The sequence below is a fragment of the Falco biarmicus genome, chromosome 12 (assembly GCF_023638135.1).
Source record: "Falco biarmicus isolate bFalBia1 chromosome 12, bFalBia1.pri, whole genome shotgun sequence".
NCBI lineage: Eukaryota > Metazoa > Chordata > Aves > Falconiformes > Falconidae > Falco > Falco biarmicus.
Genome location: NC_079299.1, coordinates 21,663,053 through 21,690,186, shown reverse-complemented (window position 1 = coordinate 21,690,186; position 27,134 = coordinate 21,663,053). Strand labels below are relative to the sequence as shown.

The window sequence follows — 27,134 nt, the reverse complement described above, 5'->3', positions numbered from 1 at the left end:
TGTGTATATATATGTGTGTACATGGTATGTTTTTCTCTGGTTGGCAACATGCACATGTTAAGACTACATGTAATAAAGAGCAACCTCCAAACTGGCAAATGTAGATCTAGCACCTGAACTTGTAGTGGCCTGAGAAGCATTAAGTTACTTAAGGAGCACAGCCCTCATCTGGAAAAAGAGAAAACCAAAACAAAGCAGCACAAAGCTCACACCTGAAAGCTGCATTCCAACTTGGCATAAGTGTATTATTATTTTTACCTCATCTCCCCACAAAAATAGGTATGTGTGGGGAGCACACACTCTGAATTAAAGCAACACAACTGTAAGATTTCCTACAAAATTCAAGTTATTGCACACTTCGTCGTTATAAGCCCTCAAGACCAGAGAGTAATTTCATAGACTACCCTCACAAAACTGACAGCTGCACTCCTCTGTGGTAATTTGTCTGTAAACTGCACTGTGACTACACAATGCCTGCTCAGGTTTGCATCTCGAATCCTGCAGGTTTCCTTTGTTTTCCAACACAACTACATACTGTTCTAAACTTGGGAGAAATACACACTGCAGAGAGCACAGATTTCCAAGCTAGGACGAGGGCCAGAAGCATCCCTCGCTCTTACTGCTGTGGGCGAAGAACAACCATTAGGAAAAATATAGTCTAGTTCCTGTGGTAAGTCAGGTCCACATACCTACCCTTACAGCACACAGCTTGCACACAATGAAAATGATGTGGTAGAGAATTTTAATAAAGAAATTGGTTATGATCCAGGCTGCTGATGGATCTGTTGAGGTAAGCCTTTTAACACTTTATAAGTGAAATGTTCATGTGCAACTTCATTCTTAACATCACATACGAGTTTAAACCCAGCATTTAGTCTGTAGAACTCAGCCCATTTTTTGCAGGCTTTTAAAAGTTAGTTGTAGGCTCTTGCTCTGAAAGGTGCGTGCCTTCCTATTTCTGTCAGGCCCACAAACCATGCCTCTCTTAATTGCATTGTTGGACAAGAATGTTTCTCATACATAATCTTATCTTCTCACTTACCTGCTCCCCAAGATACTTAAGCTTCTTTCCTAAGCTGTTTAAAAGGGTAGGTGCACTATGTTCTTCAGAGGAAGGCCATTTCAAGGACACATTTTTCCTCACATGTACTGTTATTAAGGCATAGACTCACATTTAAGCAAGAAAACTGATGCCTTCTACAGAAGCTGCTCCCACTTCCTAGGGTACCATTCTGCTAGCCATTACACTGTGTAAGTGTCAACCTATCGTTGACATTTCATTAATACATCTCTTGCAAGCCTGGTAGCTTTCGTCAGTTAGGTGCTTACCTCAGCAGTAGTTGCTGATCAAGTGTAGACTGCAGGCTCACACAGTTGACCCTTCTAAGCAAAATATTGCAGCATCCAAGGAGGAAGACTCATCTACACGAAAATTTCAAGCACCTGCTCCTGCTGGAAACCCTTAGCTTTAGGCAATTTCAAGATGGGGAACACAGAGTGTGTTGCTGGCAGTAAGTGCTCATGGCCATTGGAAAAAATGAGAAGAGGGTAGAAACACAGCCTTTTTTCACCCCCTCCTCATAGAAATGTAATAATGGGGAAAAAAAAAAAAAAAAAAAAAAGACAAACCCCAAAACATTAACAGGCTGTTTGCAGCAGCACACTGATCGTGTAGTTCCACAGCAAGCACCTGAGTGGGGAGACCTGGCAGGGCATGAACAACCACCTGTAAGAAGTTGGTATAAGACATGCTCTTTATCTCGGAGGAGGCCTAAACACATTAAATTAAAAAAATCTTTTTCTCTCCTTACTTCAAGTTGGCAAGACATTTCCTCACCTCACAAAATTTTAGTTCCCCAATCTAGGCAAAGCAACAAAGAATTTCTTGTTCACCTCCCCTGACTTCTCAAAAGGCAAAACATATCAGCCATCACAGTTCTGGACTGAGCTATGCCCCTCTGCTGGTCTTGGTGAAATCCTGCCTGCTAGAGTAGAGCAGAGCAGAAGAGTGCCCAGAAGAAAGAGTCATATGACAAGCATAATGGATTAGTGAAATAGCTAAAGTGAGATACAATCCCAAATGATGCTGGATTCTTCGACCACATCCATTCTTCCCTGTTTCAGGATCTTTTAAGAAACAGGGGAGAAAGAGGCATTATATAAAAAAAAAAAAATCCAAACAAAAAAAAAAAATCAACACATCAAGCAAAGAAGGAAGACTCCATCAAACTTTTACAGCCTGATCTGCAAATGCCAAAGAATGCAAGCAACAAGAGTAGGTAAAAAGTGCAAGTGCTTGGATAGACTCGGTAAAAGGTGATTTGGCTGTTTGAGCCAAACCTCTAGGACTTTCTGTATTTGTGTAAAACCTCTGCAAAGCCTCATGTTGCAAATAAGGGAGCTTCAGCCTCGCTGCTAACTTTATGGAGTAGCCCTGAGTGCTACACAAGGAGTCAAGGGGACATCTGGCTCCCTCAGAGGGAAATGCAAAAGCAGGTTTGAACCACAGCACGCTGTGCTCTAGATTTCCTCAAGAGTCTTGCCCTCCTCCCCCCGCCCCCCAATTCTTACTTTGCCTTTGGGCTTTAAAAGAATAACCCCAGCTTTACAAAGAAACATCTTCCTAGACAGAAGCTATCTTCTCAGAGGTGCCTTCCTCAGGCAGGTGAAGTGTGAGGGGGGGGTGCAGGGGGGAACACACAGACAGAGTTAGTGTGCTGCCCAGAGCTAGTCTGAAGCATGGATTTTCCCCAGCTGGGAGAGGTGAGCAGTTTTCCTGTCAATACAGAAGATAAAAAGCTGAGCTGCAGAGAAAGCCTTGGGGGCAGCTGCTGCTTAAAATTTTACATTTTCCCAGAATGGAGCGGACTGGCTACTGTCACCTCTGTGGACTGTTGCTCAGAGACCCCTCTATATAAGCCAAAGCACACCCTGACACAGCCCCCCAAGGTCTTCCTCATGGACAGCCTGGAAGCCTTTGGCTGAGACAGCCTGCGCAGCCACAGAAGGGTCTCATAGCCCAAGACACTAGTTCCAGAAGCTTTAGGCATCTATATGGGAAATCGCTGCATGTGAAGGATCCAGAACACAGGCAGGAAAAAAAAAACAACAAACTAACCAAACAGAGAACAAACAACAGACAGATGGGGAGTAAGCGTGGGAAGAAGCATACTGAGAGAGTTCTCCCCCTCTACGTGACACCAAGAATGGAAGGGGATCCCAATGGACACCGAGCAGAGGGGGAAGGAAGGAAGGAAGGAAGGAGATCTGAATGCAGATTTCATGGAGACACAAGTGGCAGGAGAAACAAGGGCTTCTTGTTTCATGATTGTCATAGCCAAAAAAATCTAACCAAGGTTTGCTTCATTCAGCATCAGCCCGCTAACTGATGGGCCTCCGTACAGCACAAAAAATAGCTCCAACTACTTCTCAGGAGAGGTTTGACAACAGATTTGGCCCATCTGGGGACACTGGAGAAATAGATGTAACTCAAAAACTTGTTCCAAGGTTATCAGCACTGATCTGAACTGGATTTTCAAAATAAGCACTGCAGCCAAACAGGCTAAACTTATCGGAAAATTTGTGTGCTGAACTCTAAAGTGCTGTTTACAGCTGCTAACAATCTGGTCCTAGGAGACAAAAAAGCCATCAGCAAAAGGCTACTGCTGGGGCAGTAGGAAATTTAGCCAAAAAGTCTGCTTTTTCCATGAGTTAAGTTAATGCCGGAAAGTTTAAAGAGTCCTTATCACCTTCATCTCTGCTTCATGTGTGAAAACGAGTTATGACCTTCCACCTGCCCACAGCACAAGCAGACTCCCTCTTTCTCTGGTTTTACAATAGTGTTTTCCTACTTTTTGTACTTGTTTTTCTCTCCTCTGTTGTGGGAAAGACCCACGTGGACAAGAGGGGAAATTACTGGACAATAAAGGGGAAACAATGACACTGACAGCACTCAGAGCTGTAAAAAGCACAAAGTAAACACAAAGGGAAAATATTTTTTCCCTTCTACCCTTGTTTGTTAAGCCATTAGAGGTGCGACTTATTTTAGGCCCAAGAGGGGAGAAGGCAATGTTTACAGCTGGTAAGAGCACTCGCTTTTTCAGTTTGTGCCCCTTTGAAAAGGCATAACCTGAAACAAATAAGCACATGAATGTTTTGAGAGCCTACACGGGGTAAACAAAGGAGCTCACATCCACTGGTGTACTGCTTTCCTATCACACGCTGCTGTGACTAACCCAAGGGTATCCTAGGAGGCTGATAAAGCAAGCTTACAGTTTAGCATGAGCCAGCTTGTTTGAGACTGCTAGATCACACTCAACACCTTAAAAATGCATACAGAATTCTGTAGCATCCCTGTTGTCCACGAACAATCAGAAGTTCAGAGATGAGCAGGATCCCAAGCCTGCCAGCCTTTAGCAACAACACCGAGACCCTCTGCTGCAGTCCTAAATATGGCAGAACTCATGCCATAGGAATAAATCATGTGCAATGAGCAGGCAGTCGAGGGCTTTTGTGTGCTGGCCTTCATTAACTTAACAGGGAGCTGAATTAACTTCTGGTACTCTAAGAACCCACGTAAGCGTTTTGGACACCCAAAAGACTCATCAGATCTTCGTGAGAATCCTCTTACTCCCCACTCAACTCATCCTACTTCAGCACAATTTTCATTTGCCAGGTGCATGACTCATTACTCTCATGGCAACAGGACTTTAAGCTCCAGGCACTTCTCATGACTATCTACTGACACGAATCTTGCCCCCCCTTCCTCCCAGTTCTTAGTTACTTGACTGGTAAGTGTCTATTTTCTAATCAGGCCAGAGGCTGCTTGAGGCACTTGCCACTTTCATTAATTTAGATACAAATAGCAGTTTAAAGGTGACACATAGTCAAAGGCCCCACCACATTAAAGCAGGGTTACCCACAAGCTCTGGCTGAGAAGTCTAACCCATAGGTAGAAGAGCCCCTCCAGGGGCCACCTTCGAGGTTTTGACTAGCAAAGCAGAGGAATCTCATGAAGTGAGCTAGGGATTACCAGCCAACACCAATCCTAAGGATGATAAACTACTCAGGGAACAGCTACAAGCCAAAAGGCTTCCTGGAGTGAGTGATGCATGGTGAAAGCTCAGCTTGATGCCCTTTCCCTTGCTGCATTACTGCTCTGCACACAACAGGGGACAAGTTTTTATCCATGCCTTAGACTTGCAAAAAGAAAACCCAACCGTGACCACACTGCATATGGATCATGGTATTCTAAGTCACATGCTAATGTGCCTGATGTGGGAAGTAAGTGTGTCCCCTGCTCCCCATAGCAGTTTTACTGCATGACAACACTTGAGAAAGAGTGATCCTAAGATGGAATGGTAGGGCAACACAAGGAAAGTCTTTAGGAAACAAAAGTTGTTAGGCAGATAGAAAAACAGAACAAGATGCTTAAAGCTTGTGGAAGAAGACTGGAAAAAACAGCCATGGTTAAAAGGAAGAACACTGTTCCCCTGTATAAGTGCTTGCTTACTTAACTGCCTTCTTGAACCACTGGAGTTCTCCTTTCAATCATGATGCACAATGAAATTGAGCACTTATATCCAATCCACCACAAGCCTAATAATCTCCACAACCCATCTCTCCTCTCCCAGCTTCCAGTTAAGAGATTCCTTCCAGTGCAACGGGAATCACGTTTGGAAAACAGTAAATATCGGAGCATTACACAGACAATAACAAAGCAGTAGCTGTTTGCTTTCATTAATCAAAGCTGCTCTCTCCACATATACAAAGCTTGTTTTCTCTGGAGAACAAAGAAGTCACAGCACACTAGGAGGAAACAATACAGTAAGGAAAAACAACAACAGCTGGCAGAAGCAAAGTGTTTTCTTTCCTGTTGGAGAGTAAAGCCTCCTGTTTTGCCGCCTTCTGACATTTTTTTTTAAACTTTCCCCCCCTCAAACAGCAATAAAGTGAGACTCTGCTTACCCTAACTCCTGGAAGAGGGAAGAGGAGAAGCAACATATTTTGAGAAGAAAAAGCTATCTGGAATAAGGGGGAAGGGGAAGCTCTGTGCTCCTGCCTCACCCCAGCATCATTTCACCATGTCACAGTGTACAGAAGTGAGACCACCTGCTGCCACAACAGTCATAGGCTTGCAGAAAAACTGGCAGCTTGAGCACAGAAAGAAGTCTCTGAAAGTGCTGATGCAAAACAACTAGAGGGTCTCTGAAAAGCCTCCTGGGTTCCCTCTTGCTACGAACAAGTTTGCAGCACCAACAGAAAACACCAGTCTCTTTGCAGTGAGGAACAGTGTGAAGAAAAGCAGAAGCTGTCAACTTGAAGATACTACATTCCCAGCAAAAGGCTCTTTAACTCTGTCAGTCTCTCTACCTTTACCACTCTAGGACTGACCCTTAAAGGAATCTTAATTCTTAAAAAAACCACTAGTTTTTGTATGAATGCAGCTAGTCACCAGCTAATACTCACAAGAAGGTATTACTTCCTCACAAGGGAGGTATCTTCTCTGGAGCATCCCGCTGTAAGAAACCATCAATACCTTTGTGAAGCAGCACCATTCATTTTTAGATGCTCATAATTTGGACTGGTTTATGCTGGGATAGATCTATATCTGTGATCCTCAAAGACTTGGACTGAATACAGAAAATTTTTGCCTCATTAGGCTCGTTAAATTTGTTTGAAACATTAAAAAACGAGAGACATGAAGTCAGATTCGCAAGTACCTTTTGCAGGGACCTTCGTTTCCAACCTGCGAGTCACTAGCAGCACCTAGTGGCCACCATAAATTAAACAAGAGTCTCAGGTTTATCATCGAATGAAACAAGGAAAACAGTTCTAAACACTGTTACATTGTTTATCAGCTTATTTACATGATCAGCTTGAATTACAGCAACACCAGCATTATACAGATTTTCTCAAGCGCTCGTGTTATTTCTGTTATTCAAGGAACTCCTCCTGCCCCACATCAACCTGGATTCAGCCCCAAGGGCACTGGGGTAGCCAGAGACTCTGCCATCAGCATAGCCTCTACTACAGCAACCCAAGCACAGTAGCAGGAAACCTACATTTTCCACAAGCATGAAGAGCACCAGGAGAGTTCCCAGAAACAGGTTACCATGTTCACATGGCACGCAGGAGCACAATCTGGGAGATGAGTGCTCACACAGCCTAAGAACAGCTTTATACAGTGAACCCCGAGAAAGCACTACATGCCACTACACCAATTCACAGGGAAGAATAGAACAAAACCCAAGAGCAACTGAAGATCAATTCCACCTGTAAGATCCTGTTCTGACAGCTTCTCAGGGGGCAGAATGCATAGTACAGCTGGGACAACATCTAAAATAGATTAAAATGTAAAATAGATTAAGCAGACAGAAATCCCCACAAATTCCCAGCTACTGTAGCAACTTCTTTTTACTACCAAGAAGGAAAAGAAACGAAAGCAAAAGGGAACATACAGATACTTTTATTGCTCACCTTTTATACAACAGCACACCTTCAGCCATTTCCTTTCACAGCTTGACAATGTTTATGTACACAAAAAACCCAGCAAGAAGCATTATGTGGCTTTCAGTAAAGAAAAAAAAAAAAAACCACAAACATTAGAACATCAAACTCAGCCAGGCTTTGTTTTCTGCAGCAATAATAAAAGGGCTTCCTCCATGCAGGAACTAATCTTCCCAGGCCGTAGTGCATTTATTTAAAAAGACAACCCCCAAAACAAATTGCCCTAGATTTGCTGAGCCAGTGGTATTAACTTGCAAATAAAATAAATTTCAGTTTGTCATTTCTTTCAGCTGATTTCAAGTAAAAATTAGATTTGGAGGAGGAGCAACTTGTTTTGGATGGATGCAGGTCAGTTTGAATTGCTACACCTAACTACAGGCCTACACACACTATCGGTTCACAATTTAGCTTAGTTTTAAATGACCTTTGCAGATTTTGGCGGCAATCAGTCTTCAGAGTTGAGCAGGTGTGGAAACTTTGTTTAGCGGGAGATAAGGCTACTGAACATGGCATCCACAGTAGAGCTCATATAATAGACAAAAAACCTGTTTGTCAGAGGGAGTTCACTCTGTGTGCACGCATGTGTATGTAACATCTTCATGACTAAAGCAAGAGGCCAGCAAGCCAAAAAGCAGTACTCAGAACTGGTTTTAGAACAAGTAATTGAACAGCGAATAGAGGGGAAAATGCAGAAGTTCTATTGTGTATTATAACAGACAAATCTGAGCAGGCAGGTCTTCGTATTTCTCTAAATCAAAGCAGAAGGCAAACAACAGGTAGTTTCAGAACAAAAGTGTTTTGAGCAGAGGAAACCAATCCAACATCTAAAAAGCATGGCTGTAAGTTGATGTTTAGGGTGCAGTGGGTAGTGATGATGTGTTTAATTCAGACAGGTTGATGGGGATGGGGAGGGCAGGACAGATCTACAGGAAATTGTACCTTGCTCGATCCAGAACATTCCACCCAGAGATTCTACCTGCCATGTATAAACCTGTACTAATTCAAGCAGCAATTAAGCCAGGCCTCTGAAACTAGGTTTCTATTACATGAACTCTGCTGAAGCAAAAGTTTTTAGCAGCCTCAGCTCGTAAAGTGTCTTCCTTGTCCAAAGCCAGATTGATTATACTGATAACCCCCATGCTGGAAGTGCTGCTCAAACTGCCCCCCTTGATTAAAGTTCTGTCCACCTCTGCCCCCCCAGCCTCCTCCTTGACCACCACGGCCACCGCGACCGCCACGGCCACCCCTCCCTCCTCCACGCCCACCCCCTCGATCACTGTGGGACCCACCATCTTGATATCTGTTGTCTTGCTGGTAGCCACCGCTGCCGCCACCCCCTTGGTAGCCACTTCCTGAATATGAAGATGACTGGTAGCCACCATAGCCTCCTCCTTGGTAGCCACCACCACCACCATGGTAGCCACCTGTTTGAAAACCTGCATCTCTGTAGTTGCTCTCTCTGTAGCTGCCATCCTGGTAGCCACCACCTCCACCATCCGTCCAACCTCCTTGAAGCTTGTTTCCTCTTCCGCCGCCTCTGCCGCCATGATCATAACCACCACGTCCTCCTCGTCCCCCTCTATCATGGCTTCCTTGTTCATGACCTCCTCGCCCTCCATAGGATGAGTCATAGCCTCCTCTGCCTCCTCGGTCATGACCGCCATGGTCATAACCTCCTCGCCCTCCATATGAAGATTCATAGCCACCTCTTCCTCCTCTGCCGCCACCTTGTTGCGGGCCAGCCTCTGGTCTTTTCTGCCACGGTGGCATCTCAGGAGGTGGTGGTTCAATTTCATTGGGCCTTCCTCCCCTGTCAGGCACTCTGCCCATTAGCACCTGCAAAGGGAAAGGGAGAACCATCATAGGAGTTGCAACACCTCACAGAAGAGTCACATTTACTGATACACACAACAGCAGCCGCTCATGGATTCTTATATCCAGAGGATTTCATCAAGGTAAACTTTTGTCTGTTTGAATGTGACAGACCTTTGTTTCCAACTAATAAAAATGAAACAGGGATTATCTAGTACTCCAAGCACTGTTAACAAGACAAGTCAGGAGACCTGGGCTAGTCTCTCCCCTAACTACTGCTCTAAATTGCTGTAGAAGCCATTGGCTTGGTACACAAAATATAAAGACTTCTTTTTTTCAGTAAGGACATGCAAAAGCTTACACGCCAAGCAGGTATCAGACAACACTGATCAGAACTGAGCAAGACTCTAGAAATCTTTAGCTGTCTAAGGATGCTGTGATATTAAGAATTCAGCAAGACTTAAAACGAAGCAATGCAAACGTCCTGTTCCAAGTTTTAAAAGGATGTAACAGAAGAACTTCAGTGGAAGCAGGTTACTTTGTTACTTTACGTTACTGTCTTGGAAAACATTTAATATTGATAATGGAGATAAGTTAACAGAATACAGATCAGCAGCAGGGCAGGGCAGTATCGCATTCCTAGTAAAACATACATATGGCCTGATGATACAGTCACACCTGTCTTCCCACTTAAATTTCTTACATTCCACACATCAACTACACTAAAACCATGTAAAAATTATTTGGGGTGGAGAGGGTGTGGTCAAATCAGCTCACCACCATTCTATCTTAAATTAATTAGAACTTTCCCTGAAATACAGTTGGTACCCAGAAGGCTTTAGAAAAGCATGCATGTACACCCACAAATTTTGAAGAACCAAGTACACTGCCGTACTTAGCTACTGAGCTTCAAGTTCAGCACGTGTACTTTTCTGAGCCTATTATTCCTGTAAAATAATTATTTTTAAACAAGTTAAATTGCTTAGTCTAAATCATACTCCTACTATGTCATTACTAAAACTACACACTTGACTAATCTGTTTTATTTGTGTACACAGGGGAATCGAACTTGTGAGATCCTTGCTTTGTGATAAAAAGACCAGAAACACAGTTACTATGTAGGTGTTTTTTTAGACAAGGTGACAGAATCAGGTAGCAGTGTAACAACATCAGTAATTCTGGTAAGACAGAGCAGCCCTACTCCCACTGAAAGTACTCAAAGATATTCAGCAATTTTTTACTGCTCCTAAGAAGGGGCACTCTGAACCTAAACAGGTGAAACTGCAGTTAGTTCCCATGATGCGCTGATGCATAACTTGGAATACATAAACACCAAGTTTCTTATCCTTTATTTCCAAATTCCACTTACAATCCTAAAAAAAGTAGGATTTATTACAACATTCAAAATTTCTTAAGTATTTGTAACAGAAGCTGCCATTTGTCACTAAAGGTACCTTATTGATGGCACATGCAGTCTTCTCTCTGATGGACCCACTGCTTGTTCTCATAATCTTGGACAGATCCTGCCGAGCTGCCAAGAGATTTGCAACGGAAACAGTGCACTTAGTAGATAAAAGGGCACGTTTTGGCTGGTAGACTTTAGCCAGTTTTTCTGTTTGACTCTGTTGGAAAGAAGGAAAACAAAACCTAGTCAGCTAAAGTAATAGGAAAACAATTGGACACCTCACAAAAGTAATCAAATCAACACTGAAGAACAAGACACTATGGCAAATCAAACAAAAATTAATATAAAACCAGTGAGTTCTCACTTTGTAACTAAGAATCACTCCAACAATGCTAGCATTTATCAAAGTTATTTCTTAAGTAATATAGGAAACATCATGCTGACCAAACTGCCAAGTCACTGATCTTCTGACAATTTTAAGATTAACACGCAGACTGTATTACTATCAGGCAGTCAATCACAGAATAGAAGTGTGTCATATAGTTATGCAAATAACTGCTAATGTCTAAAAGCTACTGAAAGTGAAACACGACAACGTCCAGCCTCAAGACCTCCTTCTGCACCTGCACCCTGACCCACACCCACGCCAGTCAGGCTAGCATCACCCTATCTCTAACACCGCATCAATAGGAAAAGGCTGTTAGCTCTTCCACACTCTGCTCCAGTCAGCTTCTTCACAAAGGCAAGCCATCAAGAGGTACTGGCAGAACTAAAGCTGTCAAGTGCTCGTTCTAATTCAGTCAGTCCCATATATATAGTATCCAAGCTAGAAATGAGATCCTACACATCAGCTTTGCCTTGTAGGCACTCTCTCCCTCTATTTGCCTTTTGGCATTAAACTATACCAGCTTTTCTGAACACCTCAAAAGTATGACAGCAGTTTCCTACTGACTGACACAACAGAAATCTGTGCTACCAGCCATGAGTTAATACATGAGTTACATCTCTCTTCTGTTATTAACAGAGAGTACGATGTGATGCAGTTAGGACAAACCAGACTGCAATCTGCGCTCAGACAAAACAGCTGCTTTTTGTCTGGACCCCAGATGACAGCATGGAGACAGGCAAACCAGGTTTTCCAACAAATCTCTTGACAGGGCAAGAGCTTAGGAGCAAATTTTAAATCCTAAAATCCTATTCTCCATCTAAAGGCAGAAAACTGGATCTGGGAGGAATTGCAAGTATGTATTTCCAAGTGACTCAGCGTTAAGTTTTTAGAATCAAAAGCTTCTACTTTCATATTACAAGTTGAGCAGAGTTTATTCAAAATGAAGGAAAACACGCACATCATTTACCTGATGCTGGCTAAAGACAGGAGAAGCAACAGTATTCACTAGAGCAGTAGTATGTTCTTAACTGGCAAGTTTGACTGAACTCTGAACACAGCATTTTGGTGACATGATATTATGCTTTTAGGTGGAACATGAAATGTTGGAACTTAAAAAAAACCTTAATAATACACTACAAAGCTTTTACTGGTGTTCCTACTATCTGGAGAAGTTATTAGTTATACTACCATATTCTGATCTTTCTACATTTTAAAATCATTTTTTAAAATCACCATCACGTATTAAAGCACTGACTGTTAAACTGTATTGCATGTCTGGAATACTACAGCCACATTCTCCAATTTCATATTGGTATGGTCCTAAAAATTTAGATTTGCATAGATATAAATGCATATAGACAATTTGTGGGTTTTACGGAAGGATTTTATGTAGCTAGTCAAGTTCAAAAGTGTCTGGGAATTCTCCTAGGAAAAAAAAAAAACAAACACAACAAAACTAACCAGAATTTGGATGCCAAAGCATTAACACAATTAGTAAGTCCCTGGTTTTTAACCTAAGGTCACAGTTTATCATTAAAATATAGTTGCTTTTTGAATAAATTATTTATCAACAAAAAACCACTTGATGATTCATGTGTCAGTTTATCACTAATAACTCAGCCTCAAACACTGCCAGCAGCATAATTAACAGCATGTTAGCAATCTGGTTTACTCCCAGAAAATAAATCATATGTACTATTTTTAAGTCTCATCCTTCTTCACTATGAAATACAGGAAATAGGGAAACCATGTAATTCTCTTTAAAAGCAGAATATGTATCACATACTCAGAGAACTGATGTCATGTCACAGCCACTTGCATGGTTCAAAGACAAAAGCACATAAGATGTTACCCTGTCTATGAGGTAAGAACAAGTAGTGCCTTAGCAGCTTTTCTCATGTGCATCTGTGGAGTTGTGCTTGCAGACACACTTTGAGTTAAGGAAATCTGATCACTGTGGACAGCACAAAGTAAGTTAAGGGATGGTCAACAGGAAAATGCTTTTCCACCATCATACAGACACACCACTTAATAACTGATGTCATGGTATTCAACATAAATGTTTGTATCAGTAATCTCCTCTTACCAGTTTATTCTAGTGGCCTATTTAACTGTACGTTTTGACTTTGGTGTATAGATACACATTGTCTACCTTCTCATTTTACATAGTTTCAAAATCCAACCAATAGGTTCTAAGTAAATTTTTTTGCCATCTTACACTGTCATAAACTTTTTCAGAAACTCAAACGAAAACCAAACAACTCCTAGAGTTATTTCTTTCTCATGAAGGATGAAACAATGAAGCAGTTTCCCAGCGTTACTTATTATAAAGCATAACCATCAACCAGGACTTCACAGCAAGTTGTTTGTACCTTAGCTCTATCTGACCAGCCGAAGGACTGCACAGTAACATCCAAACGTTTGACTAACAGTTTTCTTCGGACTTCATATTCGTTGACTATGGCTTGATTAATTGCTTCAATTTTTTCCTGAAACAAAAATTTGCAAACATAACCTATAGATCATAAATAAAATGCTTCTGCTTAAGAAAAACTATGTGGATGGAAGACAGCAAGACACACAGAGATACACTAAGCAGAACTTAAGCCTGCAATTGCCAAATGGGTTCACATCAAGCTATGCCTGTTGACAGTATTTTCCTGAAGGCTTCAAAGGCTCTGTTATCCTCATGTTCAGCCTTCTGCCATTTCTAAGAGCCCAGTTGTCTGTTTTTCAGCAGGGACATAAGAACTGCACAGACTGCTGAGGCATTTCTCAACACCCACCAGGACAGAGAAGCAAAAGTACAAAAATACTACATGCAACAAGCTGAAAGAAATGTAAGGACATACATAAGTCCTAGGGACCAGGGTGCCCTTGACTGCTTAAAAAGCAGTAAGCTTAGGGACAAAGATAGAGCAAAGACAGGACTAAAAGTAAGTAAAGTACTGTAAGAGGATCTTGATTAAAGCACAATCTGCATATAGACAAGAAAACGATGTGCCCTGCAGGGAAAAGCCATCACTAGAAACACACCTGGTAGCAGACAGTGGTTAGGCAAGCAACAGTTGAGATACGCACCGTTAAGGAAATAATTTATGTATTGACTGAAGCATGGCTGGAGGTGGGTGGTGGGGCCCACTTTCAGCCTTAACAATACCAACACTGAAGGAAGCAGACTGTTGGGAGTAAATGAGCTTCAACCTTAAGCAAGCAACACAAGACAGACTCACATTCTTGCAGCAGTAGCTATAGCTTTGTGCCAGTGCAGGCACCATCCTTCTAAAAGAGCAGGTGACAAAAGCCAGCTCAAGATGACTGTGGCTCTGCAGCTGGGGTGTGCAGCCTCCCCCAGCTTCCACCTGCACACTCACTGCTTCTTGGAGAACAGGCTGTGAAGGAAGCCAACTACTCCAATAGGACAGAAAGAGAGGAGGAAATGATGGGAAGACCCACAGGTTAGCTGGAAAGAAGCCACAGGAGGGGATGTGACACCACCTCAACCAGGCTAGGTCACACAGACAGCGCTGGCAAGGGCCAGGAGAAGCCTTAAGCTACTGCACAAGCATGCAAGTCAGCACCACCACTCTAAATATCCTTTATTTTGGAAAACTTTTGCCTGCATCTGGACATACAGTTTCACGAGCCTAAGATCTTATCAGTTGCTGAACACTTATTGTACCAACACATATGTAAAATACTGCAAGAAATTGTCTCTACGTCTTCAGAAAGAGAGGAGAAAAATGTTTTGCAGCATTACACATAGAATAAAGATCAGTATTTTATATACCTGAAAGGGAAACAGACTCCAATATCTGCCACTACTTACCCAGTGAGCAGGTCCCAGTTGTTTCTTCAGTAAAGGTTTTCCAACGTGATTAGGTGGAACTTTTGCTAGGGTTTCCTTCAGCTGTTAGGAGACATGACATATGAAAACATAAGCATTAGCCAAAAAAATTAATTTTTCATTATTTAAATTACAACAGAGGACACTCAGACAGTCATAGGCATGACAGAGCAACCTCCCATATCAAGTTGTTTTCTCTGGGACAGAGAACCAAGCACACTTCTTTTGGAAAGCAACTATTTTTATATTTGTGGTAGTCTTAGCTATAATTATTTAGAAGTTAAGAGAAAGGACTATAGATTGACCTACAGTTAAAACAGAAATATTCTATGAGATACATACAGCTCCCCTTGAAGACAGACTGATTATTCTACACATCATCTCCTTAATTCAGAAAAAAATACACCATGCTTGTATCAAAAAGGTTGTATTAAGACTATGTGAAATATAATGCAACCTAAAGAAGGACCCATCTCTGCACAATCAAAAGAAGAAAATCTTCAATATGAAAATTTAAATTTAACTTGCATTTTAAAAGTTTGGGCACAACTTAGGTTATCTTTCTCATTTAAAAATTTCTGAGGACTTCAGGGGTAAGAAACAGAGTAGCAACAACAAAAACTTGGATCAAAGTAGACTGGAGTTATGAAACTTCACTTTTCCACTGCTGCAAACCACATTTTCCAATTTCCTTGGCTGTTTATTCCAGCAATTGATTTAACATGTTCGGTGACCTGGTTTTCCAAAGGTGCTGAGCCCAGTTTAACTCGAAGATTTTTAAAACCAAATGCTTTCAGAATAGCAGAGGTAGCAGTTCATTCAAGTATCAGCAGTTTCTTTTTTTAACATGGTGGATCATTAAGAGAGTCAGTTATACAAAGATCCTACTCCAAACTATAATATGTATATGTGAAGAAAAAGGTAGCTTGATTTTCACATGCTACATCAGAATATGTAGAATATTGCCATTCTAAGACTCACTTTTTAAAACTAAGAAAACTTCAGGGTGATCTCTTGTTATAAGTACCATCTTACAGTCAAGCATAAAACTTTCACATTTCGCTCAACTTTGTGATGTATTTTCATTTACAAAGTGAAATAAGTTTTTCAGTTATTAGTCAGCTTTACTTTTTTCTTCTCAAACTCTACCAACACCCAAAGTGTTTAGACTGTAAACACCACAGCTATGATTTAAAGAAAACTCTGCAATTGGAAATTCCCAATTTATTTTATTAATCTATAAGGATTGTTCTTTTTTTCCTTTTTTTTTCCAATATAACCACCTATGGATATAAATTATTGAGTTAACATTCAATTAACCTTGCAAGGCAATGTAAAAAAAGTCAATTAGTAAAACATAACAGAATTCCCAGATTAAAAAGATTTTCATCTACTTTGTATTCTGAATTTTTATAGAGTCTTTTTCACCAGCAAAGCTTGATAGCATTGTTCATTGTTATGAATATTTTCTACCTTTTATAGAAAACAGAAGCACAGATTTCTTACGTATCTATTTAACGCTCATGACAATGACAAAACTAGAAAACAAATTGCTTCCATTCTACACCTTAGACTTGTGCTGGAAAAAACCATTCTCTTCCCCTTACATGGGTCAATCCAAACTGATTTTGTGCAAACAAATGAAGCACTGCTTTCAGTTGCTTAGATTTAAGTGCAATGCAACTAAAAGGTTAGTCAGCTTCTCTGAAAGTCTTCTGGGGAGCTTTGTAATTATATCTGTTCTTGACAATTCACAAAAGTTCTCTTCTGCTCTCCCCTATCCTGCAAGTTAAGTTATTTAATGTAAGTTAAAAACTCTGTCCCCAACCTTTGGCCTGTGCACTGGACAGTCTCTTCGACTTAATTTCCCCACTTTATAAGCCTTAGGGAAAAGGCGTAAACTTTACTTTAGTTACAACACCTTTTAACCTAATCATTTTCAAAACAGTAGGTTCCTGTAAAAATTTGTTTAGGTGTATTTCTTTGAATGCATTTTTCCTTAGTGTTCTTCCTCCTGAGGCCTAAACTCAGCATTTTCCATGTCTTCTGCAACAGGTGTTGACATTATAACCTAGAGCAGAGTAAGAAATACCTCACCCCAGAAGGCAATGATAGCGGTAGTCCCTGACCTCATGCCTTGGCGTGGAAAAAGCCTTTAAATTAATTTTCAAAATCCTGACTCTTGGCATACTCAGTAAACCACTTTAACTTCCCTTCACAATTCAAACGCTGGAGCTTCACAAGAGGCAAATCTCTCCCTGGTAGCAGAACTATTTTCCATCAAAACAGTAACATCATAAATATTCTCGTTTTGTTCCTTTGGATCTTACTTTTTTTTCAATTCCACTGAAGAACTGGAACATCGTTATGTTGGCGGGAGGCTTGGACATCCCTAAAGCAATACATATGCCTTTTAGCTCCTGAAAGACTTCACTGCCACCTCCTTCCTGTGCTTTTTTAGGAGGGGCATTCACACACAGCATTCTGGCAGCTTCCAGTTCTGAGATGAGGTATGCTGGGGTAAGAAAAATTAGATTTCAGCATCAGATATAGCCGAGTTAAGTTATTTTAGAACCAGTGAGAACTCAAGTGTTTACAACCAACAAATGTGCAAATGGACTGTTTTAGAAAGAGTGAGGGCTATAATTTTGTTATCTACAGAACACTGATCACTGAGTCCAATGCTAAAACCACAACAAACGGGAAAAGTTTAGCACAACCAATTAAAGCCTGGAAAAAATCTCTATGATTCCAACAGGTATTAATCACAAGAGTTCAACAGAGCACAGATCTCTTCCTTCAGGCTTTGCCCAGCAAGGACAGGAGACTAGGAACATAGAAATAAGCAGGATGAAGGGCTGGGATATGTGCTTTAAGCTAGACAAGCAAGCACTCCTTGAGGCTCTAGGAAACAAAGCAATGAAATGAGTAGAGAGAAATGAAATGTTGGATGAATCTCCTCTACTTCCGCAGGCAAGATGCAGAGTGAAAAAATAACTCCACTTTTAAAAGCGCTATCAAGAATTCAGGTTTACAATAATTCCAGAAAGGAAGGCAGTAACTGACAAAATAGAAGCTAGAATGCCTGTAGTGCTCTTCAGTATCGGAACTGCAAGAGCCTACCATCACATTACAACTCCCTGATCAAACAAAAAAAATATTAAAATCACTATTTCTGAACATGGTATACACCCAAAATTTCAGCATTAGGTGTCAGTTACAGTGATATAAATTTAGCACACAGCCTTTGCTTGTGATTGTCCCAACTTTTGAACTGAAAAAAATGCATGGTTTTAACAATAGTTTTATTATTCATCATGCTGGATGATCATAGCGATAATTATTTCTAAAAATTAGGATCGAAAAGTAGATACTGCATTGATAGACAGACTTAGTAAGCAGGGATGTAAACCCACGGCTATACAAAAGCAGCTTACTACCTATAAAATTGTGACAGATCAAAAGATTAAAAAAAGAACAAAGGATTTTAATGATCTCTAGAATTACTTCTAGATTTCTAGAATGTCTTCTGCTAAAGACATGTAACACCTTATAAATTATAAATTTCTTCAAATATGTAAAAGCAGGAAAGAATCCTTTGCAAGTTCTTTCAACTGTACAGATTTTTCTTATATTCAACTTTTAATTATTTACACCCTGTTAGGACCTCCTGAAAAACAAATCAGCAGCAGCATTTTGTTTCAAGAATTCAAGCTACCTTCAACTTCCTCTGACAAATACTTAGAAGTCTATCACTGTGAGACATAAATGTTCTCCAGATAATGATTCTTTTTGGCAGACCTTTTCTGAACCAACCTGAAAACTCTTGTACTTATTTTTGCAGATGCCAGTACTTAATATTGTATTCTAGTGATGCTGCACACCAAGACAATCCTAACTACTTACACCCCAGTAATACTGCTACATCTTCCAATTGACATAAACTGTGCTGTACTTCATTAAAATGTAAAATAGCCTGGCATTCCACTAAAGAGGGTTGTTCTGTTTCTCCTGAAAAAAAAGTCTGGTTTTATGGCTCACATACTACAGGATACCTAACAATCACATACTTTCACCAAATTTAAGTACTATTTCTTCTCCTTTAACATTTCCTAAGCAGGGATAAAACCAATTTAGGTACTGAGATCTGCTGGGTGAAATAGTAAAGGAAAGACATCACTGTTGCTACTGCTAATTTCAATCAGCAGAAAGCAACAGTGTAGCTATTTACTAAACGAGATGATCAAAAGAACTGGAGTTGGGATAAAACATTTTTGCTTTTTCACAATTCTAATTGTCAGAGTGTAGGAAAATGCAAGTCTATTTGCACCTTGCAAGTAATCACAGTGGGGGCTCCAAAACGATGACGCATCTGATGTTAGTGGTCAGTTTTACAACCTTTCTAAACAAAGTTCAGTTGCTAAATCCTGGCAGAAGTCTTCAAATCATTCCCCCTTCAGAGTACCTTTTGAGAAGCAACAGGACAGGCTTTTTGCTTGTGAGTATGAAAAAGGTTAATACTCAGAATATTTTCCATCATATACCGGCTACAGAGTGACTGGTAAGTTTATGAGACCCAAAAGTGCAATATTCTGACACTGTAAATTACAGGAAAAAATAATTCATAATTTCAGGTAACTGGTTTTATATGTTGTGGTAAACAAAACAGTATCTCATTAAGCGTAAGAAACAATACTATGATTCTTGCACAAAACCAAGGTTTGCTTGCAAGCACCCTTTTTAACTTACTAAGCAGCAAGAGACAGTTCTTTTGATTATGAAGACGTTTTGTCACATCTCCTGATGTTAATGATGCGTATGGACAGTTCATTTCAGCCAGCAACCCACTCATTTCGAGTTGAAATTCTTCTGCTTCATTTGGACCTTAGAAGGAAAAGAATAATAATTTGTTTACAACTAATATATATATATATGTGGCTAAAATTAGAAGTAATTAGCTATTTACAAAAAAGAAAAAAAGCACGATGCTTTGCTCCAGTTGTTATTTAACATTAAAGCCTTGCTTTTAACGGAAGACAAATGCGTTCTTTGAGTTTCTTAAAGACATAGCACAACCTATTTGGAGCCATAATATTCCTCATTATTGTAAAATGACATTTCACTGACAGCTTTTCCCAACTTCAACAGCCAGCCACTGGTAATTTCTTCAATGAAAACTGACATTAAAACCATCACCAATTTTACAGCGGTATTTTAAGTATCAACTAACTCTTCCTACTACAAATGTATTGGATAGTTCTGATAAAGTCATGAATAATATGGTTTATGAGCTCTCATGTTTTTACTACTTCTCCCTGTAAGCTCGCATTCATCAACTGATCTTATTTCATACCAATATCTTTTACAAATAATTGAGTCACATAAACCAAAGCCTAAACTGATATTTGTGTCAGAAATTAGTGAAACTAATCTGAATTTAAACCAAGTTATGCAAAAAACAGTGATTAATGAGAGGTAACAGTTTTCTTCTTTTGAAAAGGGACTTCAATCCAAAACACGTATTATTTATAAACTCAAGTCACATAAAATGAAGGCAGGACTTGATGGTACTACAAATAAAATTTTTATCACTGTGTTTTGAGAATTTGAAATAGTTGTTACAACACTTCTGGACTGTATTTTTACACAAAATGTGTAGTAGGAACCTTATACTACCACAATAGTTGAGATGCTGTATTGTTACAGAGAAATTGAGCCCAATGCACTCAAAGAAGAAAGGATGAACGTGTCAAAACCAGAAAGAAACAGGAAAAGAACACATGTTGAGGTGAAAGACACTGATCTTTGACCATGGAGTAGATTGAAAATTAAGCTCATTAAGGCATTATGAGTTAATACAGTAGACATTCAGAAGTACAGGTTATCATACCAATTTAACAATTTAATCTGTAGAATGTCATGACTACTGACCAAAAATAACATTTTTGGAAAACTAAGGTTTGCTTTCACCACCAAACCAATAAATATTTTCAGGCTCCTTATCACAGTGTGTTTCATACGGAGGGAAAAATACATAGTAAGCACAAAGTTAAGGTAACCAACAATAAAAAGAAAATATGGTACTGTAGTCAAGAGAATGTTCCCTTGAACAGCATGTACTACTTACATCAAAATTACAAACAGAAGTGTTGAAATAGAAGTATTCTCATGATCTAATTAAAAACCCCACCATTAATGTTTCTTTAAACCCATCCAAGAACTTTAAAAAAACTCTATGGTTGAACAATTAAAAGAAAAAAGCTAATTTCAGAAGAAAGACTGTTTATCCTCGCTATCATTTGAACCTGTACTGGCTGTTCATTAGGCAAGTTTGAGGTGGAAAATATCCAAAACCTGACAGCATGCAGACAGTACTGCCTGGTACAAAAGATTTAGCAATTGTCAGCCCAAATCTTTACAGCATGCAAAGAACACACATTAAGTGTACAACTGTGCTAGAGTTATGGCTACTTACTGTTAGTTGCCTGAACATTTTCCTCTAGTTTACAGAACAGCCGTAACTCAGATACCAACCAAGCACAGAGTTTGGTGAATTCAGGGGAACTGGCTCCACGAGAGACTGCCTGAGCCAACGCGCCATCATCTAACAATGGACCTTTGTAACTGAAAAAACAAAAGCACAGTTTATTAACATTTGCTATGACTGATGTCCTGTAGTACATGTATTTTATGCTGTATACATATTGAGAGATACACCCTCATCACATCTGCAACACTGAACATCAAAACAGGTAAGATTCCTGTACTGAACTCTTAAAAAAAAAAAGCATACTGAAAACATCTGAGTAAACTCAGCATTTCCATGCACATTAGCATACTGCCAAAGAGATTGTCACAAAATATCATCATCAAAGGTTTAAGGCTGGAAAATGTTATCACATACAGGGGCAACTTCTCTGCCTCTAGCTCTTGAAGATGTTAGTTACAATATATCTATCTAGGCCAGCTGCAGTTTCAAAAGTATCATTCTTGAGCACCACTTTACAGTATGTTGAATAATCACTGCTGAGCTCCCAACTTTTCAGTCATTTCCTATCATGTATTAAAGGATTGCCATGCAAAACAAAGTCTTCCATACAAATGTTACAAAAGTGACCTGCAAAACTCTTTTGAAAAATCACCTTCTTAAATGGACACAAGAAAAATAAATAGAATTAGTTCTTTGCATAAACAAAATAAGCCAAAAATCAGGCCTAGTGTAAGAAAGCATAAGTCTACAGATCAGGTCTTAAAAGACACAGTTTTCAGGACACCTATGTACTGATACTCTGTCAGAGGAAGGAGGAAGAGTAGGGAGAAGACTGCCTTATTAACCAGGTGGAAGCACAAAGTCAGAGCTTACCAGTGTATATAAGAAAAAAAGCACAGTATTACTTCGACACACTGCACCCAAAACAGAAAGACAACCAAAAGTGAGGATAATGAACTGAAATCCCTCTTTCAAATGTCCAAGTAAAGTCAACCACTATGTCACAGCAACCCAGTGAGTCCAGTCAACACTTGGCAAAACTCAGAATTTAAAAAAAAAAATAAATCTCAAAGAGCAAATTAAAATATTACTCTGCACACTTTGTTCTTGTGCTTAACATCATATACACAGGATTTAGTTTGCACTGTAACAGGCTGTTACTTCATCCAACCAAAAAAGAAGCCACGCTTAAAAATAACTTTTACCTCACAGAGCAGCTCGATTAACAACACAGAGTTAATCTACTAGCAGCTGTAATTTGCAGATGAAAAGCTGTAATTTGATGTATTACAACCCTACTACATTTCCACGGTAGGCTAGAAAACTCCTACGCCAACCAGAGCAAGTTTAAGTCCCATCTCACAGATGTTTCGGACCTACACATATATAAAAACATCTGGGACTCAGAATAGAAACATCCAGTTATACATCAAAGTAAAAGGGAAGTGATGACAAGCCTTTTGCATTGGCAGGATCTGGATTTAAGTCACTGGTCACATCAGAGGCCCCTTTTCTAGAATTTTTCTTTGACAGACAGGACATCTTGACTGTATCATCTCTGATAATTATGACTTCAGCTGCACGTCTATTTGGCCAGTAATCCAACTTGCAGATTCCTGACTGCGAGCAGCTTTTTCCTTCCCTTCCTGCCAACGGCACATATTCTAGAGCTACACTCCTCTTTTGGTAACATTATGCTGTCCGGTTTGTTTGCTTTTTCAATAGTTCAACAAACTGACTTACAAGGCAAGAAGCCACCATCTGAGCACCTTGGGCACAGATCCAAAAAGAAACAACTTGTTGTTGTGCAATGCTATTAAAAAATGAAATCGAGTAATATATTAGAAATATTTATTCTATCCAGAACATGAAGACAAGTTGAACTGTGAAGGATCATGGAGCTGCTGCCAAAACTTAAAACCTCAAACACCACAGTCTTCCCAGACAAAAAGAAACAGAAATAATTTAGTGACATGCAGTAGTTTTCCCAGTTGTTACCAATACTGTTGAAGCTCCATGTCTTTCCCCTTCCAAATTTTCTTCTCAACCACTGCTGCCAATCTTGGTTGATATGATCTTTTTAATCTGCTTTCATTGTTCACTTTATTTATGTCAGAAATCAACACCATCACTTTCTGTCTATAATTACACACAGAAGAAGCACAAATCACAACTCCTTCAAGTCACTAATCTCCTTTTAAACATACGGCAGAAAAAAGAAGCCAATCCCGGTACGTGCATTGTGGCAGAGACCTTTTCACATTTCAGCCAGAGAAATACCTGCCAAAACAGAAGCCTATCTGTCAGGCTTTGAAAATATCACCACCAGCTTAGCCTGGAAATACAATCTTTGTTGGAGCATAATGACCCCAGCCACAAAGTGATTTACGGGAATGCGGCCAATATGAGTAAATACAGCTGTTTGCAGAGAACCAGCAGCAGTAAAACTGTGCCTGCCGCCTGACTGAGCTCTCCAGTTTACAGGCACGCAGGCTGGCAGCAGGGCACCTTCTCCTTGTTCTCCCTTATGTTTCCTATGCTACATAAAATAAAAAAAAAAAAAAAGAAAGGCAAAAGTACTCCATTATTTACAATGTTTTTGCTATTATTTGGTGCTAAATACAAGGCCTACAAGCTTTCTTGTCCTCTGGCTCCTCTGAGGAGGTTCCCTCTCCTCTCCCCACGCTGGGCCAGGCTGGCCCCGCCGCCGGACGGCGCGGCAGGCCCGTGGCAGCCGGCAGGCCCCGAGGAAGGGCTGGCAGAGGCCGCGCAGCTACAGCACGGCCCGGCCGGCCCGGCGCTCTCCTCGGCCCCAGCCGGCGCCACCCCAGCCCCGCTACGGCGGCGGCCCCTGAGCTCCGACGAGCAGGAACCGCCCCAGGTGCCGCCCGGGCCGCAGCCCCCCCGGCCCCGCCTGCGCGAGGCGGGCAGCGGCGCCCCCCCCCCGGACCGACCCCCCGCTCCCGGCCCGCGCCCAGCACCGGCCCCGACACCTACCCCAGGTCCTCCAGCGACTCCAGCACGTCGCTTTCCAGCAGCTCGAACTCCATCCTGCGGCGGGGCACGGGGGGCGAACCTGCGCGACAGCGGGACTCAGCTCCCCCAGTAGCTGCAGCCCCGCCACCTGCCGCCCCCCAGCCCATCCCGGCCCCGCGGCGGGCTCAGCCGCCACACCGCGCCGTGCCCCGGAGCCCCTGGCACGCCCCAGCCCGCCTCCCGCCGCCCCCCCGCCCGGCGGCCCCACGTACGCTGCTCGCACGCTGCTGCGCCGCCGACTGCCGGGTTGGCATGTCAGGGTGGGGAGGGAGCGGGGAGCGCAGGGCCCCGGCCTGACCCTTCACCCGGCTTCTCTCGGGCCGCCCACCGCTATGCCTGATCGGCGCCGCCGCCTTCCGCGCCGGTCTCCGCCTGCCCGCCGAGCCAGGCAGCGTCGATAACCGGAGGCGCGGGTGCCAGAGACGGGCGCCAGGCTGCTTCTGTGGGCCACCAGCCCGGGGCGGGCCAAGGCTCCCTCCTCTCTTTTCAGGCGCCGCCGCGGACAGGCCCCGGGGAAGGACCCTCGCCCCCTCCCCGCCGCAGACCCCACGCTGGAATGTGCTGTGGCGAGCGGCGCCGCGGCAACAGGCGGAGGGGGACGGGGCGGCGGAGGGGCCAAACCGCCTCAGTGAGCGAGCGCCGCCCCGCCCGGGGGGACCCCGCCGGGACCACGAATCCCGGCATGCCACGCGCCGCGGGGCCCCTGGCGGCCGCCGTAGGGCCGCCCGCGGGGGAGGCGGGCGGGGGCCAGCGGTGGGTGTCGCGGTTGCGCGGCGAAATAAAATCAATAAATGGAGATCGCGGCTTCCGCGGGCCTCGTTTCCCCCGGGTGGGTTTGCGCGAACCGGAGGGTGATGGCCTGTCCTGCCGCGGCGGCCTGTGCTCCGTGCCCCGGAGCTTGCCCGGCTTCGTGCTGACGGTGAAACTCCTTGCGGCAGTGCTCTGGCTGCTTTTTGTAAAATTATTGTAGCCTCTGGGGGCAGGGCAGGGGTGTGACACCGTTCAGTTCCCTCAGTTGCCATCGTCTTTACAGGGAAAGTTCAGCTCTGCGCAACGGCCCTGCCACCGGGCTCGTTGGACTGGCCTGGAACGGGTCACTGAGGTGGAGGACACACACCCTGATGGTTTAAACTTCGCTCCTACAGGAAACCAAAGACGCCAACCTTATTTTGTTATAGCCTGTACCCCACTGCAGGTGTTGTCCGTTTGCTCTGTGGTTGTCAAAAATCCCCATGACTGAGGCATCCTGAAATCTGCACTTGTGGAACAGCATGAAACACACTCGAGCATTACAAGGTGCAGAGCGTGCATGTTAAAGTGCTGCTCATCACTGTTGCATCAAAATAAAATTTTTTAGTAATTCATCTGAGGATGCTGCAGCTTTTCCGGAGTGCCCAGGCGCAGCAGAATCCAGCCACTGTGTTACAGACACCCTGCTGGCTGCCAGAAATACCACTGCACTCACCGGGTATCTAGGAACAGCAGCTCCAGCTCAGATCACGCACTGGTTCGCTGAACAGCCTGTTGGCAGTATTAACTAAAACCAGATGCCATGGGAAGATCAAGAGCAGGATAAACACGTATGACACTTCCCCTCCTACCCTAGCAGCCTCCCACTACTTTCAGCTCTCCAGACTTTCTTCAGTCCTTCCAGCTGTGCCATCAGGTTCTGTCTGAGAGGATCGGAGGCAGGAGGGCACCAGGGTCAGCTACAGGGCGGACTGCCTAAGGCCAGTTATGGAAGGGATCCACAATCTGTGTGCACCTGTGTTGTGGGTACAAGGAGGTCCCAGTACCAGCACATGAGCGGAGCAGTGGACTTGGGGATTTGTATGACCAGGTGTCTGCAGCTGGAGCGAGCAAGGATCCAGGGCCAGCCACTGGAGAAATGAGCACCAAAGGCCTGTTACTGGAGGGACCCATGCTGTATGTTCATCTGCATGTTCCACTAATGACCTTCACTCCAGAGAGGGGAACAGAATGATGCTGTTCATCCTGTTTCCATTTGCAGAAGTGCTGTTTTCTGGGTTTACGTGTATTTACTTGTGTGGCTGGCCACATGGATACACATACACATATTTGTGTGTATGCGTGCCTCCTGGGAGTGCACACTCAGCCTTGCTACTGGCTGGACTGGGGGAGATGAAGCTGCAGACAGCTTCACCTCCATGAGGCTACCAGATTAGCAACTCCAACCAATGCTTCTCTCCTGCTGCAGGCAGGAAGTAATTTTTGCTAAAGAACAAGGTTAAAATGCTGCTGTGCGTCACTAGCTGTACTGTGCCACGTTTCTGAATACCTTATCAGCACAAATACATGCTTATTTTATTTTCTAGGGTAGCTGGATCTCTGCTACTCTGCTGCTTTGGTTACTGAAGAAAGCGATGAAAGTACAGGCAGTCTCTTCTAGACACACTTCTATTAGCCAAAGGATGTCAGTGCTATGGTAATTAGTTTACCAGTCAGCCTTTGCAGTAGCAAATTAAGGAACAAGAAAGGGAAAGCTGATCTATAACGCAACAGCAAGCTGAGAGCTGATAATTCAATACTTAAGATTATACAAATGGGCAAGACTTACCAGGCACTGCTGCTAGGAAACGCGTTAGCATTGTGCAGAGCTTGTGTGGGGAAAAGAAATATTTCTAAA

General features: G+C 42.4%; 1 protein-coding gene across 1 annotated transcript; it reads right to left on the bottom strand.

The window, feature by feature from the left end:
* Positions 1–7,452: 7,452 nt before the first annotated feature.
* FAM98A (family with sequence similarity 98 member A) lies at positions 7,453–24,833 on the bottom strand. Its single transcript, XM_056356810.1, has 9 exons — positions 24,700–24,833; positions 24,449–24,527; positions 21,437–21,585; positions 19,711–19,845; positions 17,292–17,476; positions 14,944–15,024; positions 13,487–13,603; positions 10,776–10,943; positions 7,453–9,345 (listed from the first exon to the last, which is right to left on the bottom strand). Exons 2-9 carry the CDS (start codon positions 24,499–24,501, stop codon positions 8,590–8,592), a joined length of 1,644 nt encoding a protein of 547 aa, XP_056212785.1. The 5' UTR covers positions 24,502–24,527; positions 24,700–24,833; the 3' UTR covers positions 7,453–8,589.
* Positions 24,834–27,134: the final 2,301 nt, after the last annotated feature.